Here is a 22140-nt window from a genome sequence, read left to right as displayed (position 1 = left end):
TTTTTCATTTTTTTTTTTTAAAGTAAACATCCCTTCTCATAACCTCCGAGAACCATTGCCTTGCATCGACCACCCACTTTCACCGAAGAAAGGTCAGTAAGGTTCCCCCTACTCTGGCTGAGGGAAGCACACCACCCAAGTTGAAAAACGTATTTTTTTAAAAGAAAGCAGAAAACTGGACAATGGTCATCGACTCTAAACTACGCCATCCTTCACAACGGATTTTCTTTTAAAATAAACCAGCCACTAACACAGAGAGTTTCTAATTTTTAAATTTTCAAAGAAAAAAAAAAAATTGTTGGGAGTTAGTTGAAAAGCACTCGGGGAAGTTAGTTGGTGCAAGAACGTGGTTGTCCAAAGACACCCAACCCGAGACTCTCAGAGTTCGTGTACATATTTTTTTGTGTGTGTGTATTAAGCACAAATCAGAATGTGCGGCTAAATATATATAGTGGTGCTTTGTTAAGGTAACCTGTGTGACAACGTAAGTGACATTCACTCGCTCCAGAACCATTTTATACATATATAATCTATATTTACATACGTATATAAAAACTATATATATCATTCGCAATTTAAAAAAAAAAAAAAACATTAAAAAAAAAATTTGGTTAAACGACGTAGTAAGTGGCAAAGTTACATTCCCGCTCCATAGTGGTGACACAAATACTTATATTAGTGCCTGATGGAGAAACTCAGTGAAGGTGCGCGTAAAATTCAATAAAAAAAAAAAAAAAAAGAAAGAAAGAAAGAAAGACTAGATGACCAGTAGGAGATACCAGTATTGGGGAAAACCTTCCAAGAATCCTCGTCTCGAGAGGAGGTAGCCCGAGGATCAGAAGAGACTCATCTGCCAGAGATGCAGCCGTCGGGTTATGAAGAAATGACTTCTATGATCCACGGTGTAGTGTATAGCAGGAGCTACATCGCCTGCAGTGTAGTGCGGTGTATTCGCATCACTGAGGTAAATACATCTATAGTGGACGATCCAAAGATGCAAGGCAGCGGCGAAAAGGTAGGAGAAGTTTTAAACATTTTTCTCCCCTGTTACGATTCAAAGCCGAAGTACTTTGGCCGATCCCATCCGCTCATCTATAAACTCTGTGTAGCATCAGGTCGGAATAATTATCACCATTCCAATTTTCTGTCGTTGGACGGAGTGAACGATTTATAAACTTTATTTTTTTTTTTAATTTACGTACAATAGCCAGGATGAGTTTTATACATTATTTTTATTTTATTATCATGACCATGCAGAATATAATTGGAGTTTCTGCCATGAACAATTAACATAATGTCATATATATAAAAATGTAATTATATTTTAGTGTAAAGAAGTTACCAAACAACAAGGGTTTCAGATCTCAGTTCAGCATTTACAACATTTTTTTTTTTGTTGTCGTTGTTGTAACATGAATTTATCAATTATACTGGTATTCGTTTTAATACTGGTAATGCAGTATTGTAAAAACATCAAATTTAAAATCATTGAATAGGCATTACTTGCAAAGAGAAAAGTTCTTTAAGTATTGTAAGCTCACTGTTCCTAAAATATGAGAAATGTGTCAACAATATATATCCAGGTTATATAAGTTATGAATAAGAGTAGTGTTGAATGACTAACCCGTTGTAATGGCAGGAACATGTAGTTAAAAGTTATGTCCAACCGTACGTAGTTCATATAGACCGAGTGATAGAGAGTAAATAAGAAAAATGAAATATATATATTACGGCATAAAATTATTAATTAGCATGTGACTCAAATTAGATTAGTTTAGAATAGGAATATTAGGCTTAGGCGTATCCCCGAAAAAGAAATATTTAGAAACACAAACATTCTCCAGCCTAATTATCGTTACTAAGAAATATTTACAAGAAACGTATCTACAAATTCAAATGTCGACATTCCCCAGCTGGAGTACTTGGCCAAATACTCGTTTAACCTCCCTAATTACCACCATGAATATTTGTTTAAATATATAAATTCTGTGTATGTGTAAATGTGTATGATAAATACCGTATATTATTATTATAGAAATAATTGAAATTAATAAATGTCTTGTCTTAAGGTGATTTATTTTTTTTAGTGCTGAATATGTGTATAAATTTGCTTATATGATTATTATGTAGACCAATGCGTAAACAATAAGGTTTTAGAAGTGCACGTCTGTCCTATCTTCCTTTCTATATTTTTTTTGTGATTGTTTTAATCTTGCTAGCAAGTCAAAACCTATTCGTTTTTCTAAATTCAAAATTACCTGATTATCTCTAGATAACTTACCCCTTTCTACTTTCATCAATTTCTTTTCATGGTTCTCCTTGATAAATTTAATGTGTGTTTACTGAGTATTTTTATATTCGCTAAAACGATCATTTCGCTATTGTGTTAAGTTAACAAATCATAAAAACAGAGGATTCATTTCAATCTTTCTATGTAACTGTCCTAAACTGTCAAATAATATTGTTCTAGAAGTGCTCCGATTTTGTAGTTTGTGATGAAAAGAATACCAAAAATAGTAAAACTACTAACAGGAAGCCGAAATCCTTCAGATTTCGTGAATAGTACCTAATTTATAATCAGTATAGAAGGATACTGAAATATCCTTATCTGAAGTGATTGAAAATAGTGATTGAAAACATTTGTTTAATTCCTTTTAAAAAAATCTTTTATTTTTTTTAGAAATCCATGTCATTGTTATTTTGTTAACTAATTTATGATTTTTTTATTCATTTTTTAAACTCTTAAAAATAAATTTTATCACTGTTACCTAAATTTCATGTAACTATTGTCATTTGATGCATTGCCATTTTAACTTTCTACCCTCTCCAAACTTTGGCAGATTATTTTTTTTTATTGTTGCACCAACATAGTGAGAGACAAGCTGAGCTGACCGTTTTCAGGCTTAACAATCTAATTTATTCTTCTTCATTTAATTTCTTTTATTTAATTTTATTCACTCAATTGTTTTTTTTTAATTATTATTATCATTATTCACTTGCTGCATGTGAGATAGTCAGCACAGCCCATCTCTTGAGTACCAGACTAGTATGTCATGTTTCTTTCAGCTTTGCAGCATGTGGATATTCTGCGAAATTAACCGGCGATTTCTATACCTAAACTTTCGTAATAACTACGCGCCTACTTTTTCCTAGCGCCCTGGTTACACCGTTTTGGGGAAAAAGTAGAGTATATGTTAGTCAATAGTATCATTTTTACTTTCTCTTTTATCTTTCGGAGAACAATAATAAATTTTAAACTTGGAGACCTGAAGTTCGAGCCCCGTGGCATTAACTTCAGCTCTCCATGAGCTACGTGCATCTCGATATGATAATTAACGAATCCATTCTCAGGAATCGAAATCAAATTTACCTCATCATAAATTTGATTCCCCATAATAGTCTCTTTTTACACTTTGTACACAATTCCAAATGTACTGCTAGGTGAAGTTTTTCTCTGTTTCCGAAGTTGAGGAAGATTGAACTTCAGAAGGAAGGTTGACTTAATTCATTTCAAGTATGCTTCTATAACTTTGGTTGACATTGAAGGGGGCTGCTCTAAATGTAAGAGTGTACTGGTGGATATCCGGCATTCTTTTACTCAAGAGAACCTGTGTATGTTTACAGTTGCCTACTGCAATGCTAAACAAGGCATGAGCTAAATTTTATGACGATTATAGAGATAGTTTGTGTCACAGTTCATAAAATGTTTAGATGTTCCTTAACTGGATAGCAAATATGTAATGCTTTGCTATTCACTAAATTTAGCTTAGTTTTCAATACTATTGTTTAAATGATGTAATAATATTTTTTTTTTTTTTTGAAACCTTTTACCAAAGAAATAAATGATCATTGATTGAAACTAAAACAAATCTTTTGAAAATGGGTGACAAATGACACATAAAACCTAATAGTTTTTCAAAAAAATATAGTCAAGGGTTTAACGAGGTAAACGTTAAAAACCGCCAATTTAAATGTCGTTTTATTTATTTATTTATTGTAAGTTTTAAGATTAATTCAAAGGAATTTTTCTGTCACTTTATAGATCACTTTTTCAAATTTTTAGATCAACAAGATCCGGGTCCCGCTAATTACTTTTCTGAAAAACAAACTTTGATCCTCCAATTAACCTTCAAATCACTGAATACAAAAATCTTAACAAAACTAGATTTTGGTGCAAGCATGAACTTAAACTATAAAGAAGACCATTACCTGAAAAAGTTTATCAGAAAGTTTTGCAGAATATATTAATTTTTTGCAAAATAAATGATTTACTAATAATGAAGAGAATTCTCTCTGATTCACTAAATCCTTCACCTCTCTGAAAAATAAACTGCCTAATTTTTTCTTTTCTTTTTGTTTTTCTTTTTAAGTTTCTAGATGCTGGGATCTAGCATATAGAATAGTAAATTAAATTCTTTCATGGAATCTTAAAAATACCGAATATATTTTTAAAGCTACTCTAATACCTTGTTGGTAAAATATATTGATTACCGTTATTTTTTTAAAGTAATAGTAATATGTTCATGCAATTTTGTATCGAGTCCTACTACTTTATATGGAAAATTTGAATATTAATACCTACGATAAAATAAGTATGTGAACAGCCTATTTAGCATGCCCCTTTTTTTAAACTTATGTATTTGTATTTGTTTCACTGAACATTCTATTGATATCGCCTACCCATTTCTGCTAATGCAGAAATGTAAGTTCGTGTTTTATGAATTACAGCTGTAGATCCTTCTCTCTCCTCCACTTACAAAATAAAAATTGAGTTTGCTTTAAATATTTATTAATATTTAGTGGTATTCAAATATTTAAGTGCGTAAGATAGTTTTCCTTAAATGACATATAACAATCACTTCAATAATACAGAAACGTAACAATATCTGCTAACGAAAATACTGCCTTATAGTTAATAGGACATTGTAAATTTACAAATTAAAAACACTTTATATTTACCAAAATTTAAATACAAAAAAAGCGTTAATTATTTTCTACATACAATCTGTATTTCTCAAAATACACATAATTTTCTAATCAATGATTATTGATAAATCTACAGTTTTTTTTTTTTTTTTTTTTTTTTTTAATTTTTATGGTTGCTATAAGAAAATTATCTTCATTACTGAAACGTGCCCAAAACAGTACTCAAGGTTTGTAAATTTGTTTCGTTAGTAAGAATCAATATTAAGCACAAGAAAAATTAGCTCAATGTAACAGCACTAAAAGAAAACAAGATATTAGTTTCCGGTTAGATAAGTAAAATATACTGACAAAAGTGAGAAGATGCTTCATTCCAAAGCACAGTTGTAATTTTACGTATTAACTGTTCATAATTTCTTTATTTTAAAAATTTCATAAAAATACTTAGTCCAAATTTCGAAAGAACGAATGCAGGAAAGAAGAAGAGAAACAGTGGGAGGTAAAAGAAACCAGAAAATAGAATAACGGGACTGTATGTGGTATTCCAATTTATTTTTCCTTTTCTTTCTTACTCAGTTCTCTTCGTAACCATCTATCTTTAGAAACAAAGGAACATCTTCATTCCAATTTTCAGTTTCTTTGTAACAACATTGTTTTTTTCTTTTATTTATTATTATTAAAGATAAGTCTTCTTGTTTTTGTAACTGAAAACGTGAATTTGTCTCTGAAATCATCGTGTCAACAATATACATAATGGTCAAAAGTTACAGGGTGCATTGCATGATTGAAACCTAGGATAAACCAATTATATATTGTGTGTCCCTTCTCTTACAAAGGCACACTCTTCTTTAACCCTACTATCCAAGACTATATTCAAGACATTGTTTTTATATGAATAGTACGAGAATAATGTTTTTTACTATTATACTTCAAATTATGATGACTGCAGATAAGCATCGATAATATTCTATTAGAGGAAGTTTGAAAATATCAGTCCATTTTATTTCTCTATTTTACGCTTCAATTTATATTATAAACCTGTTATAAAGTATATTATAAATTCATTTTCTGAACACTAGAGCATTTACTTAACGTGAGTTTGCATCTGTGGATTAACTTTTTTTTTTTTTTCAAATACATTTTCAAAATGCAATTACTTTTGCTGAATATAATATTTATGTCATAATATCGATAACTTGTTAATGTACATTATCATTCAAAAACACTCCATTAATATCAATGGTTATTATGGGTTATTGTCTGTTTAAAATATAATATTCAAATGCATCATGGTGACAACGCAGAAATTATAATACTTGCCTGCTGGGTCAGCGAACACTGACCCTGGCAGCTTATTTCGAAATTATGCATCACAAACCGAGAGCTACGTTCACTCCCAACAACACTGCATAGAAAGAAGGAAAAAGAATAAAAATAAAATAATAAGGAAAGAGCGTTGTTCTCCGTTTTTACAACGAATTTGTGTAGTCAAGCAGTAGCTGTATGTAACTACCAATAAACTAACACTACAATACAGAGAAAATTTTCTAACTAATAGAAAATAATCAAGCTACTAGCTTTTCGTATTCTTATTTTGTGGTGTTTAAAATATCTTAAATAAGTAAATAATGCTCCTTATTCAAGCATGCAATAAAGCAATCTGAATCAGTTAAGACAGACTATTGCAATTGCAAGAAAAATTTGTTAATTGATGCGATATTTTTTATTTTCTTCGTTAAAAATCAGTTTATTTTATCAAAATTTAATAAAGGAATTCAAATAATGAGATAGGTTAAAGAAATGAAAATGATTATTAGGAAAATTAGATAAGGTATAAAATAGATAATGAAAAGTTTTGCTGGCTATCCTGTAATGAAATATTAAACGTTCAATATTAAATTCTCACAACGATGAATATAAATATCAGACTTATGATTAAAAAAAAAAAAAAAAATGATTTGAGAGTCCTATCTTGACATTTAGCTGTTAACAAAGCTGTTACAAACGGAATATTTATAGTCTAAATTTGATTGCATGACTACCCACTGTAACTTTAAAGAAGAGAAAGTTTTATGCCATAAATCAGTATGAAAGGAAATAACAAACAAAAGTATATGAAGTACTTGAAATATTTTGATTTTTTAAAGAGAACTTTCTGGGCAAATCACGCTTCCACTTCGACTGCAGCGACATGAAAACAAAAAAAGATCCAACTGAAAACTCAAACGTGACCCTGCTTTGTCACTTACTTTTCACAATCTTATAACGTTTATCATTTCACATTATAGTTTGAAAGCATTAGTTTTTAAAATTTTGTTCAAACTTTACTTTTCTCGATGTGAAAATGCTTTCAATTCCCGTATGTTGTATGGGACTTATGTTGCGACCATGTCACCAGTATATAGGGAATTACATATTCCACATTTTAAATTATTTACTCGTGAGGAACAGTCTATATTTTCCATTAGTAATATACTGAAAAGTATACTGGTAATATCAAGTTACTCTGATTTTGTAATATTTCATAGCAGTGATGTTTTATAGTACACAACATTACATAATTCAGGACACCTGTATGGAATCTTCAATATTCTTCTCTATTCATAGATAGAATTGTCTTTAAAAATGTCTAGATATAATTGTCTATTTAATATTTCGATACGGCAGGTTTAGTGACGTTAAAAATTTGGCCATTTACTTATTTTTCAGTCTTTTATCTGTAACCGTACGACGGATCGAGAATGTCAGTTATTATATCCGACATTATCAAGACTGAGATCGCGTGTTGTGTTCTTCATAATTAAAACGTGAATAAAAAGCCAAAATTTAATATACTACATCCTACTTGGTCAAGATATACTTTAATAACAAGTTCAGTATCAAATGGTTGCTCGAACATTGGGAAAAAATAGAAATACGCAAATATCTTTCCAGCTATGAAGAGTTTTCCTTCCAGTGACATGTAGTACGGATTATGGTCCAGTCGTCTTGGGTAGCAGTGTAACAGAATTTCTGATGTTATAACTTTATTTCTTACTAATGTTCTTTTCATATTGCTAAATTTGCAGCTCGTGTCAATCGTCAGCACAGCTATTAGATATAGTTAAAATCCACTGTGCAATTGTTTTTATTTAGTATTGTACAATAAATGATAATAATAAAAACAATTTACTAGCTTGGTTGCACATAGTTTTAATTCTTGAAATGTTTGTTCGTTTTGGAGATTAATTATATGTTATTATATAACCCGTAATAAGATTTGGCTGAAGCAAAATAACTACAGTATTTATATATATATATCTGAAACAAATTCACTTGTGGCAGAAACACTATGGTTTTCTAAAGAAGATAAGCAACAAGACAAAGATAAGCAAACATTTTGGTACCAGTTACGACTCCACCTAAATCTTAGTGAGGTACTGTATGGTTGATCTGATTTCAACGGAGACATTAGCAAGCTATTTTAATAGACCTGAAATATATCTAAGGGAAGTAGTTGTTCATAGAAGCTTTAAGAATGGTTTTTATACCAACAGTCCTATTGAACTATCTGAAAAGCAAGAGATATTAACGAAGGAAGAAAAATGATGAAAATCCACAAAATGTCCATCAATTTCTTTAAAACAAAATGCTAAAACAACGTGAACTTTGTTAATAAAACATTCTCTATGCAACATATATGAATGATTCACACTTGTGTTGAAAGCAAGGTGCTTTCTTTTTACAATGATATCAATGTAATCAGAGTATCAGACGTACAAGTTCGAGTTTATTCTTTCAGTGGTACTTTCACATGTTATGATCCAAATATGTGCATGTGCTAACAAATTTACTTACAAGTGCATTAGAACTAACCTATCGATAGTATGTTCTACGAACGTACTCGAGGGATCTTCATCCAAAAACGACAATGCTTCACAGAATTGCGCTCCAATCTGCTGTAAGTGAGGAGTCCCCACGTGATAACCCTGTAAATATTAAAATTTATATAAACATGTACAAAAATATTAGATATTCAAAAAAAGTTCTATCAGATATTGACCCTACAAAAAGAAAGGTGGTAACACAAAGTACCACGTACCTGGAGAATCAGAAATAGTTCTTACTAACATTAAGAACTTTTCTCCAGTGCTTCGTCAGACAACAGAACCCATAGTGGTGAAATTCAGTGGAATGTGAGACAAACATACCGTCCAGTGCGTGGGTTATCTCATTGACGCTTGGGAATCGTTATGCACGAAGATGTTCTCTAACTAAAGGAATAATCGATAATACGACGATATAATGTCCGGGAAGATGGGGGACATTATCAACCAAGTAGTATAATTATATAACTGGTGACCAGGGCAACAAGTAGCTTCACGTTGCCCTGGAGCAGAATAACATCTACGATTCACAAGCACTAGCTCCACGGTTTTAAACTTTTCATACAAAAGATCCAATTGCTGTTAGTACACAGTTGCATCAATAGTCGGTCAGATGGTAGCAAGTAGTGGTGTACGGTACCTCGAAAAGTTCACTAAGCACAATACACAATACAATCTTTTGTTGATGCAGTGGTCGTTTTGGATGTGGGTTCATGTGATGTAATCAATGTTGACAGCCCCGCAGAGTACAGTAGATAACACACTTTCCCACATTCCAAAATTTGCGCTCACTTATCTCATGTCCTGTATATTTTTCTTCGCATTTCATTGGCGTTGTTTCAAGTTTAAACTCTTAAAGAATACAGAGGCTTTTATACTTCTGTGTGGGGACATCATGTTTAACTTGTTCTCATGACGTCCTAGTTTAACTGCAGCGACCAGAACCAGCAGACTACAAGTGGAAATACTCACTAATACGTTACCTTCCTTCTTCTCTCTCTTTCTCTTACAACGAAAGATGTATAAACCTCGTGGATTACCATTATGTAGAAATCTACAGAAAGTTTTGGGTACGTAATAGTTACGTTTAGTCAACACAAACTAGTATTTAACCTGTAGTATACCTATGTAAATCTCAATTAGAGTTTTAGACTAAGCCTCTTACTCCACAACTTAGAAAGTTGAAAAAGAAGCATCATGCCGTTTTGTGATTGGATGGTCTTGAATCGTAGTTATCATTTCAAGCTTGAGCTACATTACATAAACAAATACAACAGTCCAGAATTTTAAATTAAGGCAAAGATCGCTTACTTTATTTATCTGTTGAATAAAAACAGGCTTGTAATACATATATTCTTTCTTAGTAAAAGTTTCCATAACGTAACGTTATCTTCCTCAGACGTTAATATGTATATTCATATTAATGTAGGTAATAGAGATATCATAATATTAAATTGCTGATATTCATTGTTGCATATTATACAATTTGAAATTTTTGCCTAATTATTTTGCATTTAAAATTTAACAATCAAATATTGTTATAACCCACGGCTTCATTCAAATTTGCAACATTCAAAGTTAATTAACATTAGAAATTTGACAATAACAAGATATACATTCTATTATTTCTGCAAATGCCGGCAATCAAGAACATTGTTGAGATTCCATTATACATTGTTTCCAGTAATTATAAAATGTTTCATAAATAGAACAATGAAAATTTACAATAACTTCTTGACAAACCAAAGAACATAAAATAAATTAGACATGCAAAACATTAAAAGAAAAATCCTCAACCTGTCATAGATAAAAAGTTAACCGAAATATACAAAATGATGTACAAAGAATCAATGCGTTACATAATATACGAAATTCCAGGCAACACTGTGCTGTGCAATGTGATATAATTGAACCTTCATATAGCAGTACTTGATGGTAGACGTGGCTAGCGTGGAACGAATTAACTATTTAAGATAAAAAACTTCTTCCATAATAGGAGCAGAGGGGAATGATTTAAAAATACAAGCTGCGTTTCCCCGCTGAATTGCTAAACTGAGTCTCTGTATTAAAAATTGTTTGCTCCGCAGATCTCCTGTTTTCGCAACCAACTGTGAACCTATTTGTTTCACTAGATTCTTTGCCTCTTTGCTGAAAACACCCATTGTTTCAACAGCAAAGGGAATGAAAAAATGGTCTTCTTTTAAGCATTTATATTTTAAATGTTTTCGTCTGCACGCTGTTTCTGCCGCACTCCCAGCTTCCTTAGATGTTGATACGATATGAGAAGCTGCAAAAGTATCAACACAAGTGACATCCCATACTAGACATTGCCCATTTTCCCAGAGAATTAACGTGATGCCATCTGGTCTTTTTCCATCATCCCTTGATAAACCTGATGGTTCTAAAATTGAAGGCACGTCTATGCTGGCCAAAGCACGCTTTAGGATATCATTTAATTCAGTGTGACGGGACATTCTGCCTGCGCTTTTGGGACAGCTCAATGGATGCAAACACTTTTCATTGACTTGCTCCCGACAAATGCATGTAAATTTTTTACACATGTTCATGCCAAGGCGTAGAGCAACACAAAGACGAAAAGAATTGTTATCCATGAAAGTTCCAATATTGCTCGATGGAATTGATTGCAACCAGGGTTGGCAAAAACCATGGTTTTTATTAAAAAAACAATAAAAAAACGTTTTTTTTTTTGTTTAAACCAGGTTTTTTTGGTTTAAACCAGGTTTATTTGGTTTAAATAATTTGCTCTATATATTCATATCATATATAGACAGAAATAAGTTTATTTCGCCTTGATGCTATTATGGAACAGCCGGGTTATGCTGGAAGGGGTCACATAAGCTTACAGCGGAATAAAAACTGCTTCTCGAGTTACATCCGAGAGAAATTGTCCTCCATTTGAACTCGGAACCGGGACTAATTGGCCACAAATGCGATACGTCTGCCGACTCACTCACGAAGGAATCCTGATAAACATACGTTGTACTGATCTTTACATGCTTCTTAACACAACTGTCAAGAGTCATTTCAGACGGACAAAAAGATAAACAGTTGCACAAGTGAAACCATTATATAGAATTACATATGGACAATTTCAAAGTACTACGGAGTACAGAAGAACTAATTTAGTTCAAGTTAGTTAAGAACGACTTTTATTGGTCCAAATTAAGGAAATACGACGACTTAGTTTGCAAATCAGTAAGAAAAGTGAATAAAGATACGAATTATTTGAGTCCACTTTGGCTCAGACTCATTTATACATAAAAAGATACTTCTCATTTTACTAAATGCCTCTCGTGGGGTCTCTATGACCCCCCCCCCCACACACACAAAAAGTACGGCATTTCGATGTATTTTATCAATAGTAAACATTGAAACGAAACAATATTTAGAATTTTTCTTTGATTGTAATTACATAACAATAATAACTACAAAAAAATCACAAAACACACATTTATAAACTTATATTTAAAAAAAAAAAAGTTGCTTTTGTAGTATAATCTTTTTGAGTAATGAATGGGGAATTTAGGTCTGAATATAATACGAATAATATACGGGAGTGAAACGTGATAACCCACAAATGTGTGTTCATCAAGATTTTCCAAACACTTACACTTTTACGAACATTTTTCGTTTTTTGGTTTAAACCAGTTGGTTTTTTTGAAAAAACCAGCTGGTTTAAACCTTGGTTTAAACCATGGTTTAAACCACCTTGGTTTAAACCAGCCAACCCTGATTGCAACCATGCGCCAGATTCTTTTTCTTGTAAGGCCTTAAAGCGAGCTATATCAAATACATTATCCAAAAGTAACTCTTGTTCAATAATTGATTTTAAGATTATTTTGTCCCAGCTTTTCTGTACTTCTAATGTGGATGGCATATCTTGTCCAAATAAAAATTGTCTAATTTATTTTATGTTCTTTGGTTTGTCATAGAACCTTAGACTAAGCAAGATATTAACATTATAAATAAATAAATACATATTCCGGTATGGTAGTTGTAAGTAAATACTATGTCGTTAATTATGTTTTATTGTAATATGTTTTATTTTTTTTTTTACAAAGTGATGAAATTTTGAATAATTGATTTTCTTCTGTATCATTATTTTAATAAGGTATAAAAGGTGATCACAAATATAAAAAACAGTTATATTCCAAATATTTAAAATGAAACAGTAAATTATAACAATACCTGATTGTTACATACTAAAAATTAAAAAAAAAAAATATATAAAATGAAACAATTATAAAACTCATTAAAAGTGAATTATACATTGTTGAAGCATTGTTTGGAATAGAACTTAAATATATTTCATTGTTATTTGACGTTAAATATGAACACCATTGACTTTTTTAAATTTAAATATGTAATTATAACGTCAAAAGAAAAACTATTGTCCAGGAATTTATATAAAAAAGCAATTCTTCTCAGAGTATAAATACCTCATCCAGTTCCTTGCCAGGTGGTAAAGTGCCAAGGACCGACGAGACGTTACCACGTTGGATAGAAACGGATATGCGCTGTATTAGATAAGATGTGGAGCGAACTTCGCCCGAAATACAAGAAATGCGTCTTCCTACCTCCCTAATGAATTCAAGACTTCTTGCACCCCAAACACCACTGGTTTCAATAGCGATTGGAGTGAAAACAAACTTTTCGAGAAGGTTGTATTTTCTTTGCTTTTCAGCTTCTCTGCGATTAGCAACAGCTCCAGCGTTCATCACTGACAGAAGGACACTTGAATGAGCGTATGTATCAGCGCATGTGAAGTCCCACAATAAACATTTACCTCTCATCCACAGAACCAGTGTCATCCCATCTGGTCGCTTTTCATCTGAACGACAGCAACCAGAAGGTCCCCGTATTGAAGGAAATCCAGCTGTGTTGAGGGCTCGAATATTATATCATTTACAGAGGAATGTCGGGCGAATCTACCAGCGCTCTTCATGCATGAAAGGCCATACAGGCCACGTTGGTTAACCTCATCCCCACAAGCTGGACAGCGATGAGGCTCAGAAACTGCTAAGCCTAAATAAGGCTACAGCAATTCGAAAGCTTTTATTTGACAAATGAAGGCCTAAAGGCGGAGAAGGTATCGCCATCAACCATGCACCCGCTTCGGGAGACGAGGCAGCAAGAAGCCTGGCTTTATCTTCCGGAACAACAACAGATTGTAACAAATGATTATGTAATTGACATGCAATTAGTGTATACCAAAATGACTGAAAACACTTTTTGCTAATCTCCAGAAGGCTTGTATCTGCTAAGCTTGCCCACTTATTATAGCCTTCTTGAACTGAACCATCTGGGTCCAAACAATAACCCTATGGAAGGAGAGCTTCGATTAAACGCAGAGATCCGTGGTATGACGCTAAGAATATAGGAATCGCCATATCCACAGCTCGTCGAATACCAAGACCGCCCAACCCAACAGATAAACATGCTTGTGACCAAGGGTCGTCATTTAAGGAGCAGTTCAGAATTGATTTAAGGCCAGTTTTCAGGACAGTATCATATTTTTCCAGCAAAGAACTCTCATGCCAAGATGGAAAGCCTCGTAAAAAATAGGTTAAGCGAGGGATTGATAAAGATGCTTGTAAAAGGAAAAAGGCTGAATGGGCTGAAATTGAGGGAAGTCGAGACAAGAACAATTCTAAAGTAGATATTTTATTCAATAGCACGTTAGTGAGTGCTTCCGACGTGAGAGCAGCACCCAGAAGACAAGCTTTCTGAACTGTTAGAGGGCGTATGCCTGGTGCAGCCTCATTAAATCTTCTAAAGATTTCGTCGGATGCGGTTTCATCTGTTCCAAGATAACCAACCTCGCATTTAGAAAAGTTAAGGCGCAAGCCAAGAAGTGATGCCTTCTTATTTATTTCTATTAAAGATGAAAGAACTATCTCGGGTTCACCACCAATTGTTCCATCGTCTAAGTACCAAATGTTTAATTCGGTATCCAGTGTTTTAACTAAAGAGTGAATGGTTATAGCGAAAAGTGCCGGGCCCAGGGGATCACCTTGTTGTACATCTCTCTGAGAAGAAATAGTGTTTCTGTTGAAAAACAGGTCACTTGGTTGAGCATAACATTGATAAACATATGGATAAATTAAAGGAAAATTATTCATCACTGCGGCAAGCATAGTATCCCGGCGAAGCTAATTAAATGCGTTACGAAAATCCAATTTTACAACCGCCTTAGTAGCACTGTGAGTAGAAGAGAAATAACTCGGGCTGCGTGAACAGCTGCCTCGGCACCCTTAGGAACAAAACAAAACTTTCTTAGTAAAATATATTCACTATCATTTTAATTTGAATATTACAAACACACAAAACTTAACGTAAATCACTTTGTAAGCGCAACTCGTGCATTGTAATTGTATTCATATATTCAATCGCATTATTTTATACAAGAAATCTTACCTGATACAACCCTTGATCAGAGCCACAGTAACTACTCTCCATTGTATAACTACGTGCTATACCAAATTGCCTCCAAACTGTCACTCGAGCAGTGGACTCCCGTGAACGTTCCACATTAAAACTACACAATGACAACGAAAACGCTGGTGAAAAATGATCCATTAACTGTGCTAATGCCTGAAATGAAACAAAGAAATTTCAGTTTACATAAATAATAGATTCAGATTACAAAATTAAAACTTCAAGAGTCTTTTGTAAGACGATAAATTGTATATAACTGAAGTATCACGCCAGCAAAGCGATTGAATTTTGTACTATTATTATGTCTTCTTTTTATTTATACTATTGTTATCTCGTTGTGGAAACATATAAGACCGTTTCTGATAATATGCTGTATTCTCTTTTCTCGTTTGAATAATTTTGGTACTTATACGGGAGAGAAATTGTGGGAAACAACATACTTTTTTAAAAAAAGGACATGGGCTTTTACGTTTTAAAAATTTTAATTTTGATCTTTGTTTTAGTCAGTTTGAAAAGAGAAAGACGGCTTGAATTTTATTTACAGAGACTTTTCAAATGATATTTGACAATATAGTATATTTCCTTCTCTTTTGAATGTTGTTCATACTTATAGTGAAGCAAGGAAGGAGAAAAACTGTCCGCCAATTGCATTTTTACCATGAATTTCACTCATGACTAAATGAACACTCACCAATCTTTTTAAACATGATTCTTTGATACTACTGCAGTAACTCCACTATTTTACCTATTTCAGGTATATAACACAACTAATTTACGTGTCTTCCCGCTGATCTAGTGGCTAGTGCATGCCTTTGATGCATGGGGTCGGGTTCGATTTCCGGTGGGGGTGTCGAAATTTGAAAACATTACGGCGATTCGGGTTATCTTTAAATTGTACGCTCACTCCTCATATAGTCTCGCTGCTCAAAAGAGATGGTATACTGAAACCAACCAACTAATGTACAGCCTTGATGAATAAAGGTCTACCCATCTCTCTTTGAAAAGCTCTGTATTCTTAAACATAGATGGAGTTTAATAAATCAAATGTGAATTTTCTTCGACCAATCAATATCTTGAAGTCAAGTAAAGATAGGTGGTGGCCAGAATTTTTAAAAAAGACTGTACATAAACTATTTAATGATTTTAAAAAGTGAGGCACAATATTTTGTATAGTTCAATGAAATCTGTGGATTGTTATATGTTTCATCTTTGGACAAATATTTTTCCGTTAAACGCTAATAATATTTTAAAATAGTAGACATTTACTATTTAATAAAATTACGAGGTGTGTTCGAAGAGTATCGAACCTTATTTTTTCCCGCGTAAACCAAAGGAGCGCGGGAGACTTTCTTCAGTATACATGTAGAGAGGACACTCATGAGTAGTCGTGACTTTTTCCCGCCCGCAGAAAGCGTCAGTCGTTGGCAGTCGGTCAACGAGTGAAGACGTGTAGTGAGTAGCCATCGAATTTTAAGTTTTTGATAGAAAAAAACTTGAGCAGCGATATTTCATTAAATTTTACCAAAAGCTTGGCGATACCCAAGCAGAAACTATTCGCACAGGCTTTCAGAAACGATGCCATAAGCAGCTCACGCATAATGGAGTGGTACAATAGGTTCAAAGATGGCTACACTTCAGTGAACAGTGAACCACGTTCAGGTAAGCCCTGAACAAGCCGAAGTGATAATGTCATTAGTAAGTGCGGACTATGGTCTTGCAAGACGTCGTATCACAGTCCGAGAAATTGCGAACGATATAAAGGTAAGCATAGGATCGGTATATTCAATTTTCAACAAGAATTTAGGCATGCGGAGAGTGTCCTCGAAATTTGCACCGAAGCTACTAACAATGGAGCAGAAGCAATAGCGTCTGGACATCTCACAGGACATGATACACAATGCAAACAGTAACTCCAACTTTCTGAACATCGTGATCACAGGCGATGAAAACATGGGTTTATGGGTACGACCTGATTTGAGTCAAGAGAAGACATCATGCTAAATGCGACGGCACGGTTGCTCACCAATCCAAAACCTGCGTTCCAGAAGTGTTTCTAACAATGGCGGGAGCGCTGAGAGAAGTGTATGCATTACCAAGGAGACTACTTTGAAGTGGATTAGTGTTTCGGATTTCCAAATCAATAAATGTATTTGAACTTCTAAACACACCTCGTATATACCACTATGAAACTAACTTTACAAAGCTTTTAGAAGTAAGTTGCCCTAACTTTTGCGTAATTCTACATACTAAATACCAGAGCACTACTTCGTCCCAGTAACTTTTTCAATACGGCTTTAGACACTAGTTTACAGAATATACTTTTACAATCTCGCGCAACAATATGTCATCTAACAAAACAATAAAAATGTCGAAATTACGAACATAATAATACAATCCTCAGGGCATAAAACTGTGTTACACTGTAAGCCGATATCCAAAACCTATTATTTTTCTGTAAAAATAAAACTTAAATTGGAACTAGATGGAGTAAGATGAGGATTAATCAGGAGTAACGGTAGTATACTGTTAATTCTGGCATCCAGAGTTGTAAATTTTATTTCAGAGATTCTGGCAATTGTAACAGCTAAACATATGCCTTTGCTTTTTTTTTTTTTTTTTTTTTTGAGCTAGTCCCGCTTCTCTCTTTCACTTTCTCGTCATTCCGTCAATTCCCTTAGCCTACAATGGATCAGGATAGGACATTAAAATAATGAATTAATTTCATTTTAGGATAAATAATACATTTTTAATTGACTTTATATGTTGTTCTACTTAATTTAAATAAACTAATTATTAGATAAAATACATGAAAGTTTAGATCATATAGCCAAAAACTGATATTTTAAAAGTTGTCAACACCTACCAAATAATCAGACGGGTTCTCTTGTTGTGCACGATCATGCTCATTCCAGCTCTTCTTGTAGGAACATCCATAAAGAAAAACATTCTTACGACGAGAATGGCCATGATAATCGCAAAAGACAAATGGGGGCTTCTTCAAAATATGAACCATATATTCCATAAGACCCTATATATTAAGAAAAACAAAAAATAAAAAAAGTATTTGATAGTGAAGTTAGACCATATGGCTATAATCACTATATGATATAAGGACATAACTTTGAAATATATTTATGACAATGTACTCAGAGGTGGAAGTTCAATTTGAATCTGACCATCCTCGAAAATATATTCTGAAAGTTCTTTTATCAGATGATTAATTTAATTAGCTAGAAGACCTTTCAAAGTTTACAAAACAGTGTTTCACTTTAAACATTTCAAAAAATATTTCAAAACCCAGCTATTAAAGAAACCGCAAGTTTCAGATTCCATGGAAACAAAACAATAAATATCACATTTCTTTTCCTATCATAACACATTTATGTATCCTGACTTTCCATGACATTTTACGCAAAATGCTGATTTCCCTGACAAGTTTTCATTTCTCTGACATTCCCTGACTTTCCAGAATGCATATAGTATATAGTATAATACTACATTATTGAAGCAAGGGAAAGCAAGCTCCTACAATTCAATGAAAGATGCATTTGGTGTCTGCCTGTAGGATGGTGACAAAAATTACGGAAAAAAATTCTCTGACTTTTCCCGATTTTCCAGAATATTTTTTGAAATTTTCCCTGTTATGTGAGGTAAGTCACACAGATTATCTATCCCATGTTCATGGCAAATAAGACCAAGAAAACACGATGACGATGATACATAAGTAACGCATTTTCCTCTTAATCAACTAAAATAATAACATAAAAAGAAATACAACGTATTTTATTATGAAATTACAGAACATTTTCCTAATAGAATTCTTGCATAAAGTACGAAATTAAACATCTTCCCTGAAACTTTGAATCGTAACGTTAGTCACAGTGAGACACTCACCGAAAAAGAGTGGATATATCTACATAAAGCTGACTGTTCTATATTTACCACATATCTTTAGAAAAAAATCATTAGTATTATATAATTCACTTCCCTTTTCTAAACGCTTTATTTTTCATCAATATCGCACATATCTTCTATTATTTTGATCTTCTTGACTGTTCAGAATAATCTTTATTTTCCTGTTTTCAGCTTCTTTTTGTTTCTTTTTCCTATCGTCGTTGATTTTGTCTTGTACAAAACGAGTACGAGCATTTCATGCATAATGAATCATGGATTTCTTTATGAGTAGTTTCTCAAAGTCAACAGAAGAAACTATTGTATCGTACACAAGTCTGTGTGCTATAAAAGATTTTCTTTTAAATAAACTAGTACACACTGAGTATTGATTGAAAAACTCTCTTTCTAGATTTGAAATGAAATGAAATGAAATATTTGAGTTTTACGTCCCACGGTTATGCCGGTTAGGATAAAGGAGACGGTGAAGATGAGAAATGAATGAAATGATGGAATGAAGAAAATGGGAGGAAACGAGAGAACCCCGAGAAAACCCATGCACACGGTGTTTGTCCACCACAAAGTTTACTTGGCGGGGGCTGGGATCGAACCCGGAACCCCAAGCACATGCTATCGTACATAAAAGCCTGTTTTGACGATTGTATACATTTTTGACACGTAGGCCACTTCGATCCACTGCATCAATTCAACTAGCTTTTGCTACTTCTTTTTCTTTTTGAGACAGCCAGTTTTTGTGTTGAGTCTAGGAATTTAAGCATTGTTAAGTTTCTAAGAAAAAAATGAAAACAATGAACTAAAACATGTAAACAACGAAACACGATCGCGCTCTTAATACACAATAATAATGTATATCACTCATTCTCAGGTTGCTATTTATTCATTTGGAATTTCCTGTAATAATGTCTTTGTTACTTTGTATTCACTATTAAGTTCGCACATTTGGGTATTTACGAAATTCTATTTTCCAGCAACGAACATTATCGTGAAAGTACATTAAATTTCCACGCCATAAAACGAACAAAGAGCAGCTTATTCCTGAAAAAATAAAACTTTGTCCCGGCACATTATATTCAGTAAAGGCAGGAAGGAGTCAAGATTAAAACAGAAATTGGACATTATGAAACTTCGTTATTTCCACAATATACTGAAAACAAAAGAATGTTATTTTCCGATAATTTGAATCGCAAATTATAACTATCCCCCTTTTTTTTCATTAAGCTGTGAAGTTTTAAATAAAGAAATCCAGTCTCTGTTATGTATTTTTGAAGAAAGGTACCAACAGAGGTGTCGCTACTGTGGCACACCCTCAAACCTTTAGAACGTTTTTGTGCCTCATTTCAAAAGCTGCATTCCAGTTACAAAATATTTTTACACGTCTTGTCTGAAAGAATGTTGTTTTATAAAATTTGAACATTTTGTGTTGGCATTGAAAAGGCAAACAAAAATTTTGCTCAAAGAATGATTAGAGAGAGAAAATGAAACTTTATTTGACCTCATGTACCAAAAGTTTGCTCGCAATTTGGTGCATCTTTTTTTAATATTAGAATAATTTTAAAATGAGAATAAACAGTATTTTTTAAAAAATTATTTAAGAGACGTATCATCATTAATATGTAATTACAGATGTATAAATACTGATGGACAATTATTAAATATGTAGCTATAAATGCATAACAATTAATGGATATTGCTTATAAGCACACAGTAGAAAGTATACTTTAGTACTTATAGACGCATCTCATATCGAAAGATCGATGAAATTAGTTCAGCTATCAACAAATTTCGTAAACTCATAAGTATTTCCGAAATAAACTTCTTTGCGAATTAAAATACATTATTACAATGAAAACCCAGAAGCTAAATGTCGAATAACCGTATTCCAAAATTATTTCATTTGCATGATTAATTACTTCACTTAATGTAGGACAGGAGTCCAATAAAATCGAAATTAATAGAAACGAAAAGGGGAAAAGGTTGGAATTATGCTTGCATCGAAAATGAATTTACCAATGAATCGTTGATCCAGCCGAATGTCATTGATAATTCACCAATATGATATTTCACTGCACAACTGTAAGCAAAAAAATAATGTGCACAACTACATAGCATAACTTCGTTACATATCACTAGCGAAAAACACGTAAACTTCTAAGTTTGAAATTGGTAGGAGAAAAAAAAAAAATAACAACCATATCCGAAATCATCTTAGAATTTTTATTTTAAATGTTTATAAAGCATCACTCTTAGCAGATTGAAATTTCCTGGCTTTTCGATGTTTTCCAGCTTTGTCGCCAGCCTGGCCTGTTCAATAATAACTTTTGTAAATGAGCAAACGGGATGAATCATCAGATTTTTTTTTTCCTAGATCAAATATCGACTCCTGACTCTTCCGCACTTGTCCACTCTTTGCATTTGCAATGAATTTTCAACTTTTGTAAAATTAATCCAATTTTCATGAAACTTGACGTGTGCTTTGTTTGAAGCTTATAAAATAAAGTAAAGGGATAAAATAAACTCCAACCTCAAAGTTTACTTATATGCAAGTGGTAACAAAATAAATTTCTATGATGATTTTCGTAAAAATTGTTAGATTTTTATAATATCTTATATGACGTATATTTTCCTAGAGGTTTTTCGAATTATTTCCATCCATCATATGGGGGTTCACCGAAATATGTAGACTACTGACTGATATACTATTGCAGTCTTTGAAACTTTAGTTTATTTCCCATACGAAAGTTAATTCATCAAGGAGGAGGGGAAGTATGTACTGCAATCACCTATGTGATTATTTTGAGGGGATGAGGAGTTTAAAGTCTAATTTATGCTCTGAATGTATTTATTTTAGACATAAATCTAATATTTATGGTCCAACATTTTAGAATTTAATTATTAGAACTGCCACATAATGCAGCTTATAAAATAATACTAATGTAAAGACTAAAGCAATACCGACTAATAGTTAATATTTCTTTCCTCA

At 32.8% G+C, this 22140-nt stretch overlaps 1 protein-coding gene across 1 annotated transcript in view; it reads right to left on the bottom strand.

Moving 5' to 3' along the window:
* The window catches only part of LOC145679241 (cytosolic carboxypeptidase 1-like), a 160139-nt gene that overhangs the window by 8523 nt on the left and 129476 nt on the right, over window positions 1–22140 (bottom strand). The window contains exons 4-6 of the mRNA XM_081749826.1: window positions 18112–18276; window positions 15228–15404; window positions 8779–8891 (exon numbers count right to left, since the gene is read on the bottom strand). Coding sequence (XP_081605952.1) covers window positions 8779–8891; window positions 15228–15404; window positions 18112–18276 — 455 coding nt within the window. The remainder of the gene's footprint in view (window positions 1–8778; window positions 8892–15227; window positions 15405–18111; window positions 18277–22140) is intronic.

This window comes from Thermobia domestica, chromosome 2, assembly GCF_964235325.1.
Source record: "Thermobia domestica chromosome 2, izTheDome1.hap1.1, whole genome shotgun sequence".
In the NCBI taxonomy this organism is placed as follows: domain Eukaryota; kingdom Metazoa; phylum Arthropoda; class Insecta; order Zygentoma; family Lepismatidae; genus Thermobia; species Thermobia domestica.
This window is presented reverse-complemented; position numbering and strand designations above follow the sequence as displayed.